Source organism: Lytechinus variegatus, chromosome 4 (genome assembly GCF_018143015.1).
Source record: "Lytechinus variegatus isolate NC3 chromosome 4, Lvar_3.0, whole genome shotgun sequence".
NCBI classification, from domain to species: domain Eukaryota; kingdom Metazoa; phylum Echinodermata; class Echinoidea; order Temnopleuroida; family Toxopneustidae; genus Lytechinus; species Lytechinus variegatus.
In genome coordinates, this window is record NC_054743.1 from 41380968 (window position 1) to 41396781 (window position 15814).

At 36.3% G+C, this 15814-nt stretch overlaps 1 protein-coding gene across 5 annotated transcripts in view; it reads right to left on the reverse strand.

Moving 5' to 3' along the window:
• Positions 1–15814, reverse strand: part of LOC121414063 (sentrin-specific protease 6-like) — a 33054-nt gene that overhangs the window by 13733 nt on the left and 3507 nt on the right. For 2 of the 5 annotated variants that reach the window (XM_041607117.1, XM_041607114.1), the window contains exons 3-13: positions 13471–13570; positions 12437–12588; positions 10924–11142; positions 10223–10300; positions 9281–9549; positions 8461–8561; positions 7089–7971; positions 5837–5920; positions 3720–3787; positions 2358–2568; positions 1197–1379 (exon numbers count right to left, since the gene is read on the reverse strand). In XM_041607117.1, the coding sequence (XP_041463051.1) occupies positions 1197–1379; positions 2358–2568; positions 3720–3787; positions 5837–5920; positions 7089–7971; positions 8461–8561; positions 9281–9549; positions 10223–10300; positions 10924–11142; positions 12437–12588; positions 13471–13570 (2348 nt within the window). Of the gene's footprint in view, positions 1–1196; positions 1380–2357; positions 2569–3719; positions 3788–5836; positions 5921–7088; positions 7972–8460; positions 8564–9280; positions 9550–10222; positions 10301–10923; positions 11143–12436; positions 12589–13470; positions 13571–15814 lie in introns of all 5 variants that reach the window. The other 3 variants (XM_041607116.1, XM_041607115.1, XM_041607118.1) reach the window with 3 other exon arrangements.

Genomic DNA, 15814 nt, shown 5'->3' on the forward strand with positions numbered 1-15814 from the left:
ATGAAGTTTGATGATTTCTTCATTGTCATGTATATTTAAGTTATTAATGAGTTCATTCTCACCAAATTTAGACTCCCCAATAGAGAAATACAATTTTCGTGGAGATGTGCGTTTTCAAAGAACTTCAGGAAAAGTAAGGGTATGTGGGCCTTTATTACATGGCCAAGTACTGGAATTAGATGGAGTAAAAATTAGATATTAAATTCATTTATATCAAGTTCAACTCACAGTCTCACCCACACAAACACACCCACATCCAAGATTCTAGGCATGAAAAAAACTTTAAAAATGATACAATATTAAACAACAAGTAATAATTAATTTAATAAGTGAACAGGTATTCCTCAAAATACAAAAACGTAGCATTTGAAAAGAGCCCCTGAAATGTTGCAAAAAAATGAAAATGGACCCCCCCCAAAAAATGATTAATTTTTCCCTGGCTTCGAGTTCCACGGAATAAAGTGCGTTAAAAGGTTACAAAAGGTCAAACTTTCATCTTCTGAAAAATAATGAATAATGAAATCGGTTCCTCATTATGAGCTGGAAAAAATGGGACGGGAAACTCAACATCGAGTTTCATTGGCCCATGCAGTTGCTTTTGACTGCGCTGCATGCACGCACTGGCGCTGGCCTTTGAAAGAGAGCAACTCGATGTATTTATCATGTTGAACTGTCTCAGACTCAGTCCTGTTCACTATTCACAAGACAAAAATACGCCGGCATTTTTAAAAGGAAATATCTACATCTCTAAAAGAATCTGCCACGTAAGAAGCACATGATCTTAACTCAATTTTCACTGTGAATGTTTTTATTATGCGTCGTTTATTCTCCCTTTTTTTCGCATGACGGTCTGCGGGTTTGAGAATGAACTCGGCCCGGCCCGCAACCCGCGATCGGAGGCATACCGGCAGGTTAACCCGTACCGCAACGGGTGCGGGTTACAACATTACCATGTAGTCCTATATATCTTGCCACAATGGTTATATACATCTCTCGCTCCCTGGAAATAAGTCAAAATATTTGCCTGCAATCACTGGCTCAAATGAAATTCTAAGTAAATACTTGACATGTGCAATATAAAGCGGAAAAGGATATGAAGATCATTACAGCAAAGCGTTGTTCTTCTAAGCCCTTTCCAACTCACATTATTTAACTAACTGAAAAAGGAGACTCATCAAAGATAGCATAGTACTCACCTTTACTGCCTGGATCAAAGTGCACTACCTTGCGATACATGGCGAGACGGGATCGTACAACTTGAGCAAAGTGAGGCGTCGTCATGATGAAAAACGTTGAAAAGCCATCGTCGCTAAGGTAATGATCACATTTCTCGATGTCCTTTACTAGCAGCTCAATCTTACCACATTTGTGGGTTGATTCTATGCAAAATAAAAACAAAAAATAAAGGTTCTAAGCATAAGCATTAACTGTCATATGGAAAATTCATACATGTTGATTGTAGTAAAATTTGATGCACTATTAACCAAGTCCTTCTTGCTTGCATTTAAGGATTTTAAAAAATCCTTAGAATTAATATCAACAGGTACACAGTACTATCAACTATCATAAATAGATATTGTTATGCTCAATGATAAGCTTTCTGGGGATTTTTTCATCAACATTTTTGTTCGACAAATTGTCAGATCTGACAATTTTCCTTGATTCTGATGGGCTGAGAGGCACTGCTACTATGATAATTGTCGGATAAGATAGTTCTTTTTAGGATTTTTTTCTTCTGCAATTTTATGCTCTATATGTATTGGCTTGTGAAATTGAGTTGAAATTTGAGTTGCAAAACTGTTAATATCAGGATTCTGCAGTATCTGCATCATTGCGGGCACGTCATGGTCTAGTGGTTCTGACTCTCACCTTTTAAACAGAGGGTCATGCATTCGAATCCTAGCCAGGGCGTGTTTTCCTTCAGCAAGAAATTTATCCGCACTGTGTTGCACTCGACCCAGGTGAGACGAATGGGTACTCGGCAGGATTAATTCCTTGCATGCACTGAGCGGCCGGTGATGGTAGCTCGAGCTAAAGCCGGGGTAATAATAGCAGCGCTTTGTATCCTCAGGCAAAAAGCGCTTTATAAATACAGCTATCATTATTGTTATTATTATCTTTTCAGCAATTCAAAAGCACCTGTCAATGTGATGTTCCTTACATTTACTGCGAAATAAATATGTCGAGTTTGCTTGTCCATAGACTTCATATTCACCAAGGAGTTGAACTTCATTTAGTATCCTCAGATTTTTTTAAAAAATCAACAAGTCAATATAATAGCAAGAGACTCCATTTTTTCATATTTAGAACATCGCTATTCAAATGAAGTAAAGTAAAAAACTGAGTTTCACACTTACGTTGGAAATGAAATTGAAAGCCATCAGGAGTCATTGACACAGCAGGAAGTCTCAGCATGGTCCCTACCACGTGCATAGGCCAAGAACCAAAACGGAGGATTGAGACATTGAAGGCTACATTTAGAGAGTTAGGATTGCCCTGGAGAGAGTGATGACCATCAGAAGAGTCTTTGCCACCTTGAGTGTCCGGTCTTCCCACTAAATCTCCTCTCTGTAGCAAATGAGTAGAGTGTTGGTCTTTAAAATATTGATGTCAAATTAAAGACAGTTAATTATCAATTAGGAAGAAGTTTGAGAGCATTTGAAAACATGCATTCCATCCCTAACACACTGCCAATCTTTTCAGATTATACAGTGAATTTTGGCTGGGTTAACTGTCAATCTATCCTCTTCCCCTTTCACCTACTCCCCAGACCTTCAGCATGTTCAATAAGTATTGTGAACTTAAAAGTAGATTTCTACTGCAGAACATCATATTTTTTAAAGATATTCCTTAAAAGAATGATCTTTTCCACATAATTTAGAAATTTTGTGGACTCAAAAATGTCGAGTTGGTGTGTATAACATCAGATGTCAATTTCAAAAAATTTTGTGGGGGAGTCGTGGTCTAGTGGTTAAGAATCTAATCTTTCAATGAGAGGAACATGGGCTAACATTTCAGCAAAAGCATGTTTTCCATCAGCAAGAAATTTATCCACATTGTGCTGCACTCAACCCAGGTGAAGTGAATGGGTACCAGGCAAGATTAATTCGTTGAATGCACCAAGTACCTTTAGCAGCTGGAGCTACAGCCAGGGTAATATATGTGACCTGCCACCCCAAAACCCACAATAAGTCAAACAAAATGAATATCGAGATTTTTATTGAGCTTGAAAATTCATTTCCTAAAGCTTTAAAATGATATATGATATCTTAAAATTGACCAATAATAACCATTACAAGTACTTGATTGAATGCTGTGGAAATTCAGCAAGAGCTTAAAAAATAAGGAGAAACGAGGTTTGAAGTTTGGGGGGTTCACTCAAGCATGAGATGTGCATACTGTGTAATCTCAGTGAAACTTCCAAGCAGTCCCCCAAAAAATGGGGCCAAGAAACTCTTCTGTCTTTTCTTTTATTTAACTTAAGGACCTCTTTTTTTAACAGTATGAAGAAGAATTACCCCTTATTGCTATTATTCTAATTTTATATTTTTGGAGACAAAATTACTATTTTGGCTATTTACAGAGAACCTTACCTGGTGACTTATTTGTGGTTTTGGGGTGGTAGGTCACATATAGTGCTCCACTGAATAGGTAACTAGATAACCAGCGCCTCGTAAATGCTATATATTATTATGTCAATTTCAAAAAAAGGTTCTTACCTTGTCCCTCATCTTGGCTTTCACCGTCATGAAAGACCGGGCCAACTCCTCATCTGATTCTGTGGCTACTCGAGTGAAGGAGAGAGATTAAACATAATTGTGAGACGTGGTAACAATCTAAAAAGAGCTTGACCAGAATCCAACAAAATGTCCAATCAAGTGTTATGTATTCAGAAAATATGTGTCAAATGATTCTGGAATCTGGTAACCGAATATTGATGAAATGAACATGGCATTCCAGCTGGGTGTCCGGTTTTTTTTCAAAGCAATAAAAATCCACTGTTCCCAACATGCTAATATAAGTAAAATATCTTCAATGTGATCATTTTCCAGCTTATATTTCATGATTTCACCAGACCTTCATTTTTGAGGAGGGCGATCGCGCCGGCGCTCCTACCATGCTCCTTAAAAAAAATAAGGAGAGCAAAAAATCACGCTTCTCAAAAAAAAAAAAAAAAATGGAAAAAAATTGCTAAAATTTCACATTATTTCACATCTTCAAATCCATGAAAAAGCCTTCTTTTTTCCATAATTCCTTGAAATTACTTTGATTTAGTTGAAATCTATCAGAAAAATGAAGAATATTCATCTCTTTCCCGACTCTGATTTTTATGTAATCTCGGTAAATAATGCAGTCCCATGTAGTCCCATATGTAGATTTTCATGGCAACACCATGGAAGTCTACATGTGGGACTACAATATTTACCGAGGTGAGTTCAAATCAGAGTCGGGGAAAGTGGTGAATATTCTCCATTTTTCTGATAGTTTTCAACTAAATCAAATTAATTTCAAGAAATTATGGAAAAAAGAAGGCCATTTCATGAATTTAAGAATGTAAAATATGAAATTTTAGCAAATTTTTTTTCATTTTTTTTTTCTAGCAGGAGCGTGTACCACATCTTGTAAACGTATTGACGTGACCCAGGCCTAGTTTCACCACATATTAATTAATAGCTAACACAGCTATTGCATATACAATGTTAAGAAAAATCTACAATTTATCATATATGTATTGTAATGAATTGATTTGAGCTCCTCACGGAGAGCGATTCTGAGGAGCTCAATTGAGCTCCTCAAAAAAATAAGGAGAGCAATTTATTGAGCTCCACGAAATTATAAACATGAAGGAATGATTTCACCACATTTTCTTAATGTAACTTATAAAGCTCTCGATCCAAAAACAGATGGTGATAACTAACCTTCATTTCAGATACTTTCTTAAGAAATCACTGCTTGCTGCCAATACATTAACTTGGCTTCTACTCCTAAGAACCAAATCCATTTAAGAGGCTTTACCCTACAAGTATACAACCCAGGATATTTGAGACTGTATAGCCCCTGACTGAAATCTTGAACATCTTGAAAAATTTGCAAAGAAATTAAGACACCCGTAATGGGTGCTGCTTTTTACAAGGTATTTCCCCTACAAAATTGTTTTGCATTTTCTTATAAAATTAAATGAGAAGCATGTCTTTCAATTTGTTTTATTTCTTCCCACAAACTAGGTGTCTTGATATAACAAATTTTGCAAACAGTTGATGGAAAGCATTTCTAACATTACCCTCTGACGTAAACTTAGTTATGAGAGGTGATAGATAGTGAGTGGCAACTAATACCAGAGCTGCCAACCTGAAAGGGAACATTTCAGTATTCGTGAAGCTGAAAAACAGTACTTCGGTGAGGAAATCAGTATTTTCAAAAAATACCACAGAACCACACATACAACTGAAACTTTAGAAATCAGTATTTTGCATGAAACTATCAGTATTCTTCTCACTTTTCAGTACTAAATACTGAAAATCATTACTACTTGGCAGCTCTGTAATACCCAGTAAGGATAAGAGAGCATTCAAGCATGTGATCTATCACCTCTGGTGATTGATAACTTTATCCATCATGAGTGGTGGTAACTAAATGTACACTTAGTGGGCCGAATGGTTAATATTAAAAAGCTATATCATAATTTCTATATCAGTGTAGGAGAGATAGGTGAGTGAATATTCAGATGATCCTATTTCTTTAATGTGCTACATAATCAATAATACCACATTACTTTTGAAAATCCCTTTGTTTTCCCCAGAGAGAAGTTAACACATATATATATATATATATTTACCATCTTCAGAAGCAGCTGCAGCAGAAGGCTTTTGTTTGGCACTTTCTTCTTCCTCGTCTTCGCTATCCGATATTAGGACAATTTCTGCAAGTAAAAACAAATATAAGTGCTGATCATTAATTCATACCAAAAACTTGATTGGAGTTTAGAGCTAGTGGGAAAAATAAAGAGCCACGATACTGAAATATATGACCTCCTTGATATAGATAGAACAAACACTGGTTGGGGCCCAGTAACATAAACCTTTGCAATTAATTGTGTAACTGATTTCTATGATTGATTGCTTTGATTATAAAGAAACACCACCACAATCAATCTCTAAGCTTTATGAAACACGGTCCAGGGGAGTGTTTCACAAAGATTTAAGTACGACTTAAGTGGCACTTAAATGCCGACGCGTACATGATATGCAACGCGCAATCTTATTGATAGATACGCAGTAGTGCGCGTCCTCATGGCACGATCTGACCAATGTGGTCAAGCCTTTCATACCATACGCAACTCGGCATTTAAGTGCAACTCTAAGTCATACTTAAATCTTTGTGAAACACCCCCCAGGTCAAGGTAAGAACAAGATGAAACTTTGAAAATGAAAAAAAAAAACAACGGATGAACTGCGTTGTTGAGAAGGAAGTAAGATGAGAAGACATCTCACACAGAAAATAAGAGTAAGCAGTTGTAATTCAGAAAAAGACTGAAGATCCCCATGCAAAGATATCAAGGAAATGTGTGTAGAGTCCGACCTTATTTAGAAACTTGATTCGGAAACGGCAAACACCTCTTAAATTAAACGGCTAGATATGAGGGTAAATCTAGTGCGACACCATTTCAATGAAATTTCCTATGGTACATGGTTTGTTGTAGTGGAATATTTTGAGATCATCACAAGGTTAATGAAAACGAAGATGACAATTAGGATAATGTTGGCTGCTCATTATTGATGATGACTAAAGTTTACACTACATTCAACACATGAACAAAGGATACAATTCATATTAAACCATGGAATGCAAATTCACATTATTTAGCAGTGAATACATTTGTGCACAATATGTGTTGTGCAGTAGATTACTGGTGTATTTGTTGCTTTAAACCTCACAATATTTCAGTACAAAATAAGAGCAGGATATATAAAACAATTCTTCATTATCATCATAAAATCTACAGGAAAGAATTTAATTATTTGTTTATACACACGATACTTTTTAAAAATGTACATGCATGCACTTCTCTTCATAATATCATGACAAACCTGGTTCCTTTCGCTTTGGAGGAGCTCGTTTTGCAGGTGTTCTTCTTCCTCCATTTGACTTCAGGCTCCTCTTCCTATTATTCTGGGCGCCACTTGCCTTTGCATCAGCCGGCACGGCAGATGACGTAGCAATGCCTCCCGTGCTGACGGGCGGCGCAGGGCTGACCGCCGCTAGTTTGTTCACGTAGAATGCCTTTGCACTGATGGATGGCGTGCTGGTTGAAACCGAGACAGGTTTGGTCTCCTCCTCTGGATTTTTAACAATAATGTATCTCTGCTTAGTGGTTGGATGAGGCTTCACACAAAATCCAGAAAACGCTGATGAGAAGGTGTTGATTCTCACTAAATTTGATTTGGAACTTTCACCCCCCGTGGTCCCTGTACTTGTGTTTATTTGGCCTGTCCCATGTGAGTTCTCAGCAGGTGCAGAACCAGGGCAAGATGATTTGCTTGACTCTTGTGAACTCGTCACTAGAGCAGAACCAGGATTTGATGATGTGCCAGACCCTTGTGAACTTACCGCTGTTGTAGACTTCAAAGATAAGCTATGTGAACTTGTCCCAGAGGCAGATTTTGAATTTGATACTCCAGTCCCATGCGATACCTTCGCCATGGAAGAACTGGACGTAGACAGTATGCTGGTTCCATGTGAGGTTGTTCCTGTGCCGTACCTAGGTTTTGATGAAGAGTCTATTGGTGATAACATCACCGAATTTCCAATTTTCTTTGACGTCCCTTTACGGAAGGTTTGTCGTGGGGCTGGGATAAACTCTATAGTCCTTGGGCGAGTTTTCTTTGGCTTACGTTGTGTAAAATCACATTGACAGGATAAACAGTATCGATCATCCATAGACCATATCCCACAGTTTGAGCACAATGCTTCCTGCACAAGATTGAGAAGAAAAAAAAATGACAGTTATCCATTCATGTAAATCCTTGTGGTATCTTACACATATTTGTACATACTAACAAAAAATAATCCCATGTTTTACACATGTACTTTCTTGTAATCAATTTCTTACTTTGTTTTTATGATATAACGAACTTACATAGTATAATTTTACCCTAATTCCTTTTTTTCTGTTTATCACAAGTTTAAAATCATTGTCAAATTTTTTCTCTTAAGATATATACTAAAAACTGAAATTTAACCATTTTATTACCAAAATCACACTTGATGTCCTCCTACACAGTAGGCATATTTGTAGGTTTTTCCACGCCTGGCCATGAATATGGGACGGCCAAATGACCCAGAAATATAACAGATGTACTGAAAGCCAACTAACACTAGGCAACAGCACACATAAACAGATATTACAATTTTTCTTTGAATCTTCCATTACCATACTTCTTATGTAATAAAGGGACTTGCCATTGGTTCTTCTTTAGGAGAGCTAGCTTGGTCTATGATCTCACAAGATTCGGAAGACTCCTTACTCTCTGACTTTGCAGCAGGTGCAGCGGTAACATTTTCTGAAAAGACAAGAGACACTAGACAAGGTTCACAAAGAGAAAATGAATCAAAATTTTCAAGAATACAGCAGTGGGGACGGTGACTTTCCCTTAATCAGTATTAATAAAAACGGAAAATCCTTTTCAGTTCTTTACTTTTCTTGAGGAAATTCATTGAATTTACCTCTCCAAATCAGAATTCACATTTTCGCTGTGTACATTTTCTTTAACAAAATAGACTTTCCATTTTTGATGAAGTTTAAAACAAAATTAACCGGTTTTCATAAATGGAAAAGACCACTTTTCAATGGAAAATCGCTGCCCCTACAACAGACCTCCCAACCAAAGGGGCTAAAAAATAGAAATGGTTCTGCTAAAAAATAGGAAAGAAACAGTATTTCCCTTATCATTGAGCAGTGAATTCATCAAGAAAAATAGGAAAATTATACATAGAAACATGACCTCGGAATTATTGTCAAGATCGATTTCCTCCAAAGTCAGTAAGTCTGAGTGCTGTCATATTTTGGTATAGAATAAGCAAATATCTACTATATATTTGGCATAATATGCATTTAAAGCCAATATGAACAAGCAGCCTTGTATAGCACCACCTCATGTGCTCAACTCCTTAAATCTGGCCAGATTTCTCACCATCAATGCCATGTTCTGGGCAGCATAGTCTTGTAATACAGACCCACTTAAAAATGTCCCTCACAAAAACCCAACTATTTTCAACACACCTTCTTCTCCACTTTCAGTTACTCCAACCTCCATCTTCTGTGGAGTATCTTCGGGTTGTGTGGATAGCGTTGCCACCGACTGGGTGGATGAGACAACAGAGTTATTGCCACCTTGAATGGTGGTGGAACAGTTGCTGGCAACACTGCTGGCATTCTGGGATTGGTTGTTCGCAAAGTTGCCGGTGGCACTGATTGTTGCAGCTGCGGTGTGTGGTATGGTTAACACTGACACGGCGTGCTCTTGGACAGGCGGTTTGGAGCTTGAATTGCTACAAGGTGACATTTCGAACAAAGAAAATTAACAAAATATCGATATGTTTCAATTCATCATTAAATCAAACGAGATAAAGTTTTCGCAAAGGAAAGGGCAGAGACTGCGCCACCCTTACAAACACTGTAAAGCTGTCAGATACGAAAGTGTTCCATGAAAATAACAAATACCAAATAACCTAAATATGGACTTTTTACAATTCGTATGACAAGTTTACTATCGGCCAATCAGGTTGAAAGACTTCAGTAGCTTTCTACCGTTATTGCAAATTTGTTATAACAGGTTTTATGAAATAGGCGCCTGGAGTGTCATAGCTAACAGATACGAGTGCTACACTGTACATCATTCTTATTGTATCTACATCATGTTAGTTAGCAGAGCACGGACTTTAATAAATCTTTATAACGGTAAAAAAATCAGTGACCATTGTATTTTATCCCAGCATGTTTTCCTTTCATCTTTATAACACACACACATTCAAACTGACTTCTTAGATTTATTAATTTTTATTCATTTATTTATTTCACATCTTTATACAGGGTAACCAATACTGCTAAACACGATAAAAACATTAACAAAGATAAAAAGCTGGTTTTGCTATCGGGCCCTGTTAATCAAAATACATACAAATTATACAGTACATAATGTGCAAAATTAAAGTTGAGTCTGACCTGTTAGCATAGCGCCAGTTCCTCGCTGCTACTTGAGTAACTTGCTGTGTTAAAACAGGAGTTGTCTGCTGCTGTCTCCTAGATTAACAAACATACCAAAAGATCTTATCACAAATAAATCCTGATCACGTCGAAAAGGTCAAATATAAATTTCCCTTATACCCTGATGGAACAGTTTACCCTTGAGTGTAGTAATAAGCTCATCCACAAACCCATTTCAGGGTATAATTTTCCTGGTATCCCATCACAATTTCCTCAATATTCTTTAAAGACTTATACACAAAAAGTCTTTTGTGCAGCAATTTTTTTTACCTAGGGCTGTCAGTTGAGAGCCTTCCTCTTGTGACTAAACAAAGCTAATCAAATTTGGTAAGCAAAATTATTCCCCCATACTGCATGGAGATATATATCTACAGTTAGCGCACGATTTAATTAATTTTTCCTATAATTTTCCTGGTATCCCATCACAATTTCCTCAATATTCTTTAAAGACTTATACACAAAAAGTCTTTTGTGCAGCAATTTTTTTTACCTAGGGCTGTCAGTTGAGAGCCTTCCTCTTGTGACTAAACAAAGCTAATCAAATTTGGTAAGCAAAATTATTCCCCCATACTGCATGGAGATATATATCTACAGTTAGCTTTAATTAATTTTGTTTTTAACAAGCTTTTTTTTTCATTCAGTATTCTTCAATATCTTACCCTGCCATATTCAAGCCTGTTGCGTTGCCTCGGAGAGCTCGCCCCCTTCCTTTGGTTTGGTTGCCTTGGTTACCATGATCCCCTCTGCCCCTCCCTCTTCCTCTCCCTTGCCCTCTCCCCCTGCCTTGACCTCTTCCACGACCCCCACCCTTGGGCGGGGAGGTATTCATTGCAGTTCGGCACCAGCCAGCCTTCTCAAATTTTCCAGTTGGGGTGTTGCTATAACAACAATGTAACACCTTGATCTTACTTCATCATCCAAAACATGATAACTGATGACTATTAATACTATTTTCATGCAATAATAATATTAAAGGGATTGTTTCACTTTGTAAGCAGCTGATTTAAAAAATTATCAATTAACAAAATGAAACAATCACTTTAATGTGCAAAATGATATAAGTGCTTGAATAATTTGCATGCAGTCTGAGTTACAGGTGAATTCAATCTTAAAAATATATTATGCTGTCTGTTTAAATTTTGAAATGAATTTCTAATCCAAAACTAAGTATAAATTTTTAGAAAAATTAAACCAAAGAGCACTCCCAACAGCTGTTTCACAAAGAGTTAAGTTAGACTTTAATAGAGTCGCACTTAAATTCCCAGTTGCACGTGGTATAAGAGGCATCAACCCATTGGTCAAATTGTACCAAGTAGACAGGCCCTGCTGCATATCAATCAATAAGAATGCGTGTTAAATAATCATGTGCACGCTAGCATGACTGCTAGTCACACTTAACTCTTTGTGAAACACCCCTTGGAGCCAGTAACACAAAACTTAGCAATGATCGTAGAACAAATTTTCACGATTGATTGCATTGTCTACAATGTACAATCAATCAAAAAAATAAAGCGTACAATCAATCATTATGCATTGTGCTACAGACCCAGACTATATGAGAATACTTTGTGAACCTGAAATATGTGAATTTTAACTCGTAAGAGAAGAGAGATGAACAACTAATGGATGAAAATAAAAAAGGTGATGATGTTAATGATGACACTGATGGAATTGATGGTGATGATGAAGATGATTATGATACTGGTGATGATGATGATGATGATTGATGATGATGATGATGATGATAACAATGGTGATGATGATGATAATGATGATGATGATGATGATGATGATGATGATGATGATGATGATAACAATGGTGATGATGATGATAATGATGATGATGATGATGATGATGATGATGATGACGATGATGATGATGATGATGATGATGATGATAACGATGATGATGATGATGATAACGATGATGATGATGATGATGATGATGATGATGATGATGATGATGATGATGATGATGATGATAACAATGGTGATGATGATGATAATGATGATGATGATGATGATGATGATGATGATGATGATTATGATAATGATGAGGACAATGGTGATGAGATGGCAAATAGTGATTATCATGATATTAAAGATGGTAGTGATGGCAATGATTATGACGACGATCATGATGATGATGTTTGAAGATAAACTGTAACCAACCTGTCAGCTCCTGTACTCAGTACATCATGCTTGACTTCATGTTTCTGTACCTGTGTACCATTCCAAGTCTTCTCATTGGCAGTTGCAGCACTCTCCTTGCCTGGTGAGGAAGCTTTCTTTGGAATTGCTTTCGCAATTGTCCTGTCATACGTCTGGGGAAAAAAATTGCATTAAGTATATCAGAATAGATGGAGCGCTTGTATTTATTGATTCTACTATTAACCCTATCTAGGCCAGGGGGGGGGCCTCGGAGGCCCCCCTCAACGAGTCACGATATTTTCGCCGTGCAAAATTTTTTGACCGTGCTGCTCACTGACTTTTTACTTTCAAATATTGCGCAACTTTTGAGACCAATTTTGCATCACCCCGATACGCAGTTCTGAAGTTGAGCAACGTTGTATTGCATGTCAGACCAAAAATTGCTCAAAAACATGATATCGTGTACAAAGTCAATGTAAATTGTGTTTTCAACCAAAAATCAAAAATGTACGATTATTTATAGTTTGCTGGCCTAAATGTATGTATTTTATGCTGTTTATGATTGTAGAAGAGTATGGCACGCTCATAGGGAAACAATTAAATATATATTTCACTTGAAAAAATATGTTTCTCTTCCACTAAACCATTTCACTTTTAAAAATTGTATTCCACTTTTAATATTAAAAAAAAATATATTTCACTTTTCAAAAAAAGTATATTTCACTTTTCAAAAAAATATATTTCACTTTTCAAAAAATATATTTCACTTTTCCAAAAAAATATATTTCACTTATCAAAAAAAATATATTTCACTTTTCAAAAAAAATATATTTCACTTTTCAATATTTGTCTTGATATGCATAGTAAAGCAACTGTTTTTTCTACAGTTTCTATTTATTTCAAGGTCCATTTGCATTCAACAGCAAATTATAGGGGGTCCCATTGCAACGTATAAGGGATTTTGTGGCATTTTCAGATGCTTTGCCCTTTGCCACACATAGATATATTTTTTTTCATGGGTTACATATACCAACAGAGAGTTGTTTTTGTTTTACCTGTGGGTCACGATGTTGAGGCGACAAGATTAGCTGAAACTTTGGTGCAGAAGAGCTAGAAGAACTTGATGTATCCGAGCTGATCACTTCAACATCTTCCCTGAAAGATTTAAAAAATAGACAGTGAGAATATCAAAAGATATGAAGATGAACATTTACCTGCATGCAAAAGGGGTATATTGTGAACATTTCTAATAAAAGGCACTTGCAAATGCACCATGCCCAGTGAATTATAGCACACTATACCACAATTGGACTTGATGATTTAAGTTACTACCGTTGTGTTAAAACTACTTCAAAGCCCTTCATAAACCAGATGCCAAAATATATATCAAAGACAGCCTTGCTTCCCATAGACCATCTTGTCCTAATCTCTGTTCATCCAAAGACCCGTACAAAATCAGGTGATCACATTTTTACTGTGATTGCATCTAAAGAATGGAACATCATCCCCTCTTTCATCAAATCATCAAACACTACAGATCAATTTAAGAAATCTCTAAAAACTCACCTCTTTTCTAATTAGTCATTTTCTTTTTATCTCCTTCATACACGCATTTGTATTGTAATACCAGTATGCAGTTTGATATGTTTGTAGATGCTGTGATATATTTTTACTATGGAGAGCGTAATAAATAACTAGTTATTAAAGCAAATGGTTCACTTATATTGAGAGATAATTTTGGCAATCAGACCCATGACAAGGAAGTATAATCGATATTGACAATTTGATAAAACCACAGGCCATTTAATACTTGACCACATGTAGGTGCAAAAAATACCTTGGGTAATGGGGGAAACCAAAATAAAATGAAAAAATAAATTGAACAGATTGAGGGCAATACCAGGAACCAGTTCGACACGTTTGCCGTTCTGGGTAATTTCTAACCAGGACTCAGGTTTAATTAGAAACAAATATGACATGATCTTTGCTCTCTCCTTTATTCTATATGAGATAGAATCAATATTCTCAGGAAATGGGTGGTCCACAGCTCTTAAAAACTTGTTTTCGCATTTAGTGAATACCCCCTGTAACTAAAATAAAACTTAGCAATTACACTATAATGAAGGTAGAATTATTACTATTTGCAAGCAATCATACTGAGAAAAATGTTTAACTGACCACTGAGCTTTATATGGTATTTTGGGGCCCTGAAAGATGTTTCAAGAATCTGTGAAAGTTGTCAGCATTTTCTAAATGTAAATTGTTCGCTTTGACAATTTCAGTACAATCCACGGTTTTAAATGGCTGTGAAGTACATGCAAGATACCCAATTAACCCTATAAAGACTGGGGGGCTGATTCAGCCCCCCCCTCGACATTTTTCGCGATAAATCCGCTGCGCAAAATTTTTTGACCGCAACGCTCACTGACTTTTTACTTTCAAGTCTCGCGCAAATTTTGAGACCAAAATTGTGACCCCCGGGTACGCAGTTCCAAATTACGCAAAATTACTCAAAAACATGAATTTGTGTACAAATCCAACGCAAATAATGTTCTTAGTCAAAATTCATAAATGTATCATTATTTTTCCTTTTACTGCTTAAAATCAATTAATCTTATCTTTTTTATAGTAAAAATAAAGTCCCTGACAATTTCCATTGAAAAAACAATAAAAAACAAAAAGTCGAAAAACAAAGAAATACATAAGAAATTTAGAAAACAATAGAATACATAAGAAAATAAATTTGATTTTGAAATTTGTTTTAAATCAATTTGATCAGATGCCTATCTAGAGTATGTGAAACAAAAATTAGCATTTCAGGGGCATTCTTTTATTAATTAGGGCAAACTTCTGATTTTACGCATAAACTAGCATAATTAATGAGACATGAGATTTTTTGCAAAATTTGGTGATATAGATTTGGAGATAATGCCATGGGTAACGCGTGTGCCAATTTTCGTCGAGATCATAAGGGGGGGTGAATCAGCCCCCCCCCCCCCCCCCGTCTTCTTAGGCGTCGAAATAGCCCAGTCTATTTAGGGTTAAGCCAGTGCTGCCATTACAATAACAAATTCCCAAAGAGTTTAAAGCCTGTGTATAACTTTGGTAAAGGGTCAATAATGTGATTGATAATCGAATATCATCTAATATGACAGTCTTACTGAAGCGTAGAGAACGTTAGATATTTTTCCAACTGCACTTCTCTGAGAAAATTTCAAATATTCAAATCTTGGATATATAGCGCCCTCTCTCGGCGATGCTTGTTTTAAATTAAAAAATGGGCATTCAAGCACTTATCTTATAAATTTAGTGATTAGATATCCAAAAGTTACAAAGAACATATCTTGAAAGTTTCAGCCCATTCCATGATTTGGAATAGGATTTAATTGAAAGACAAAA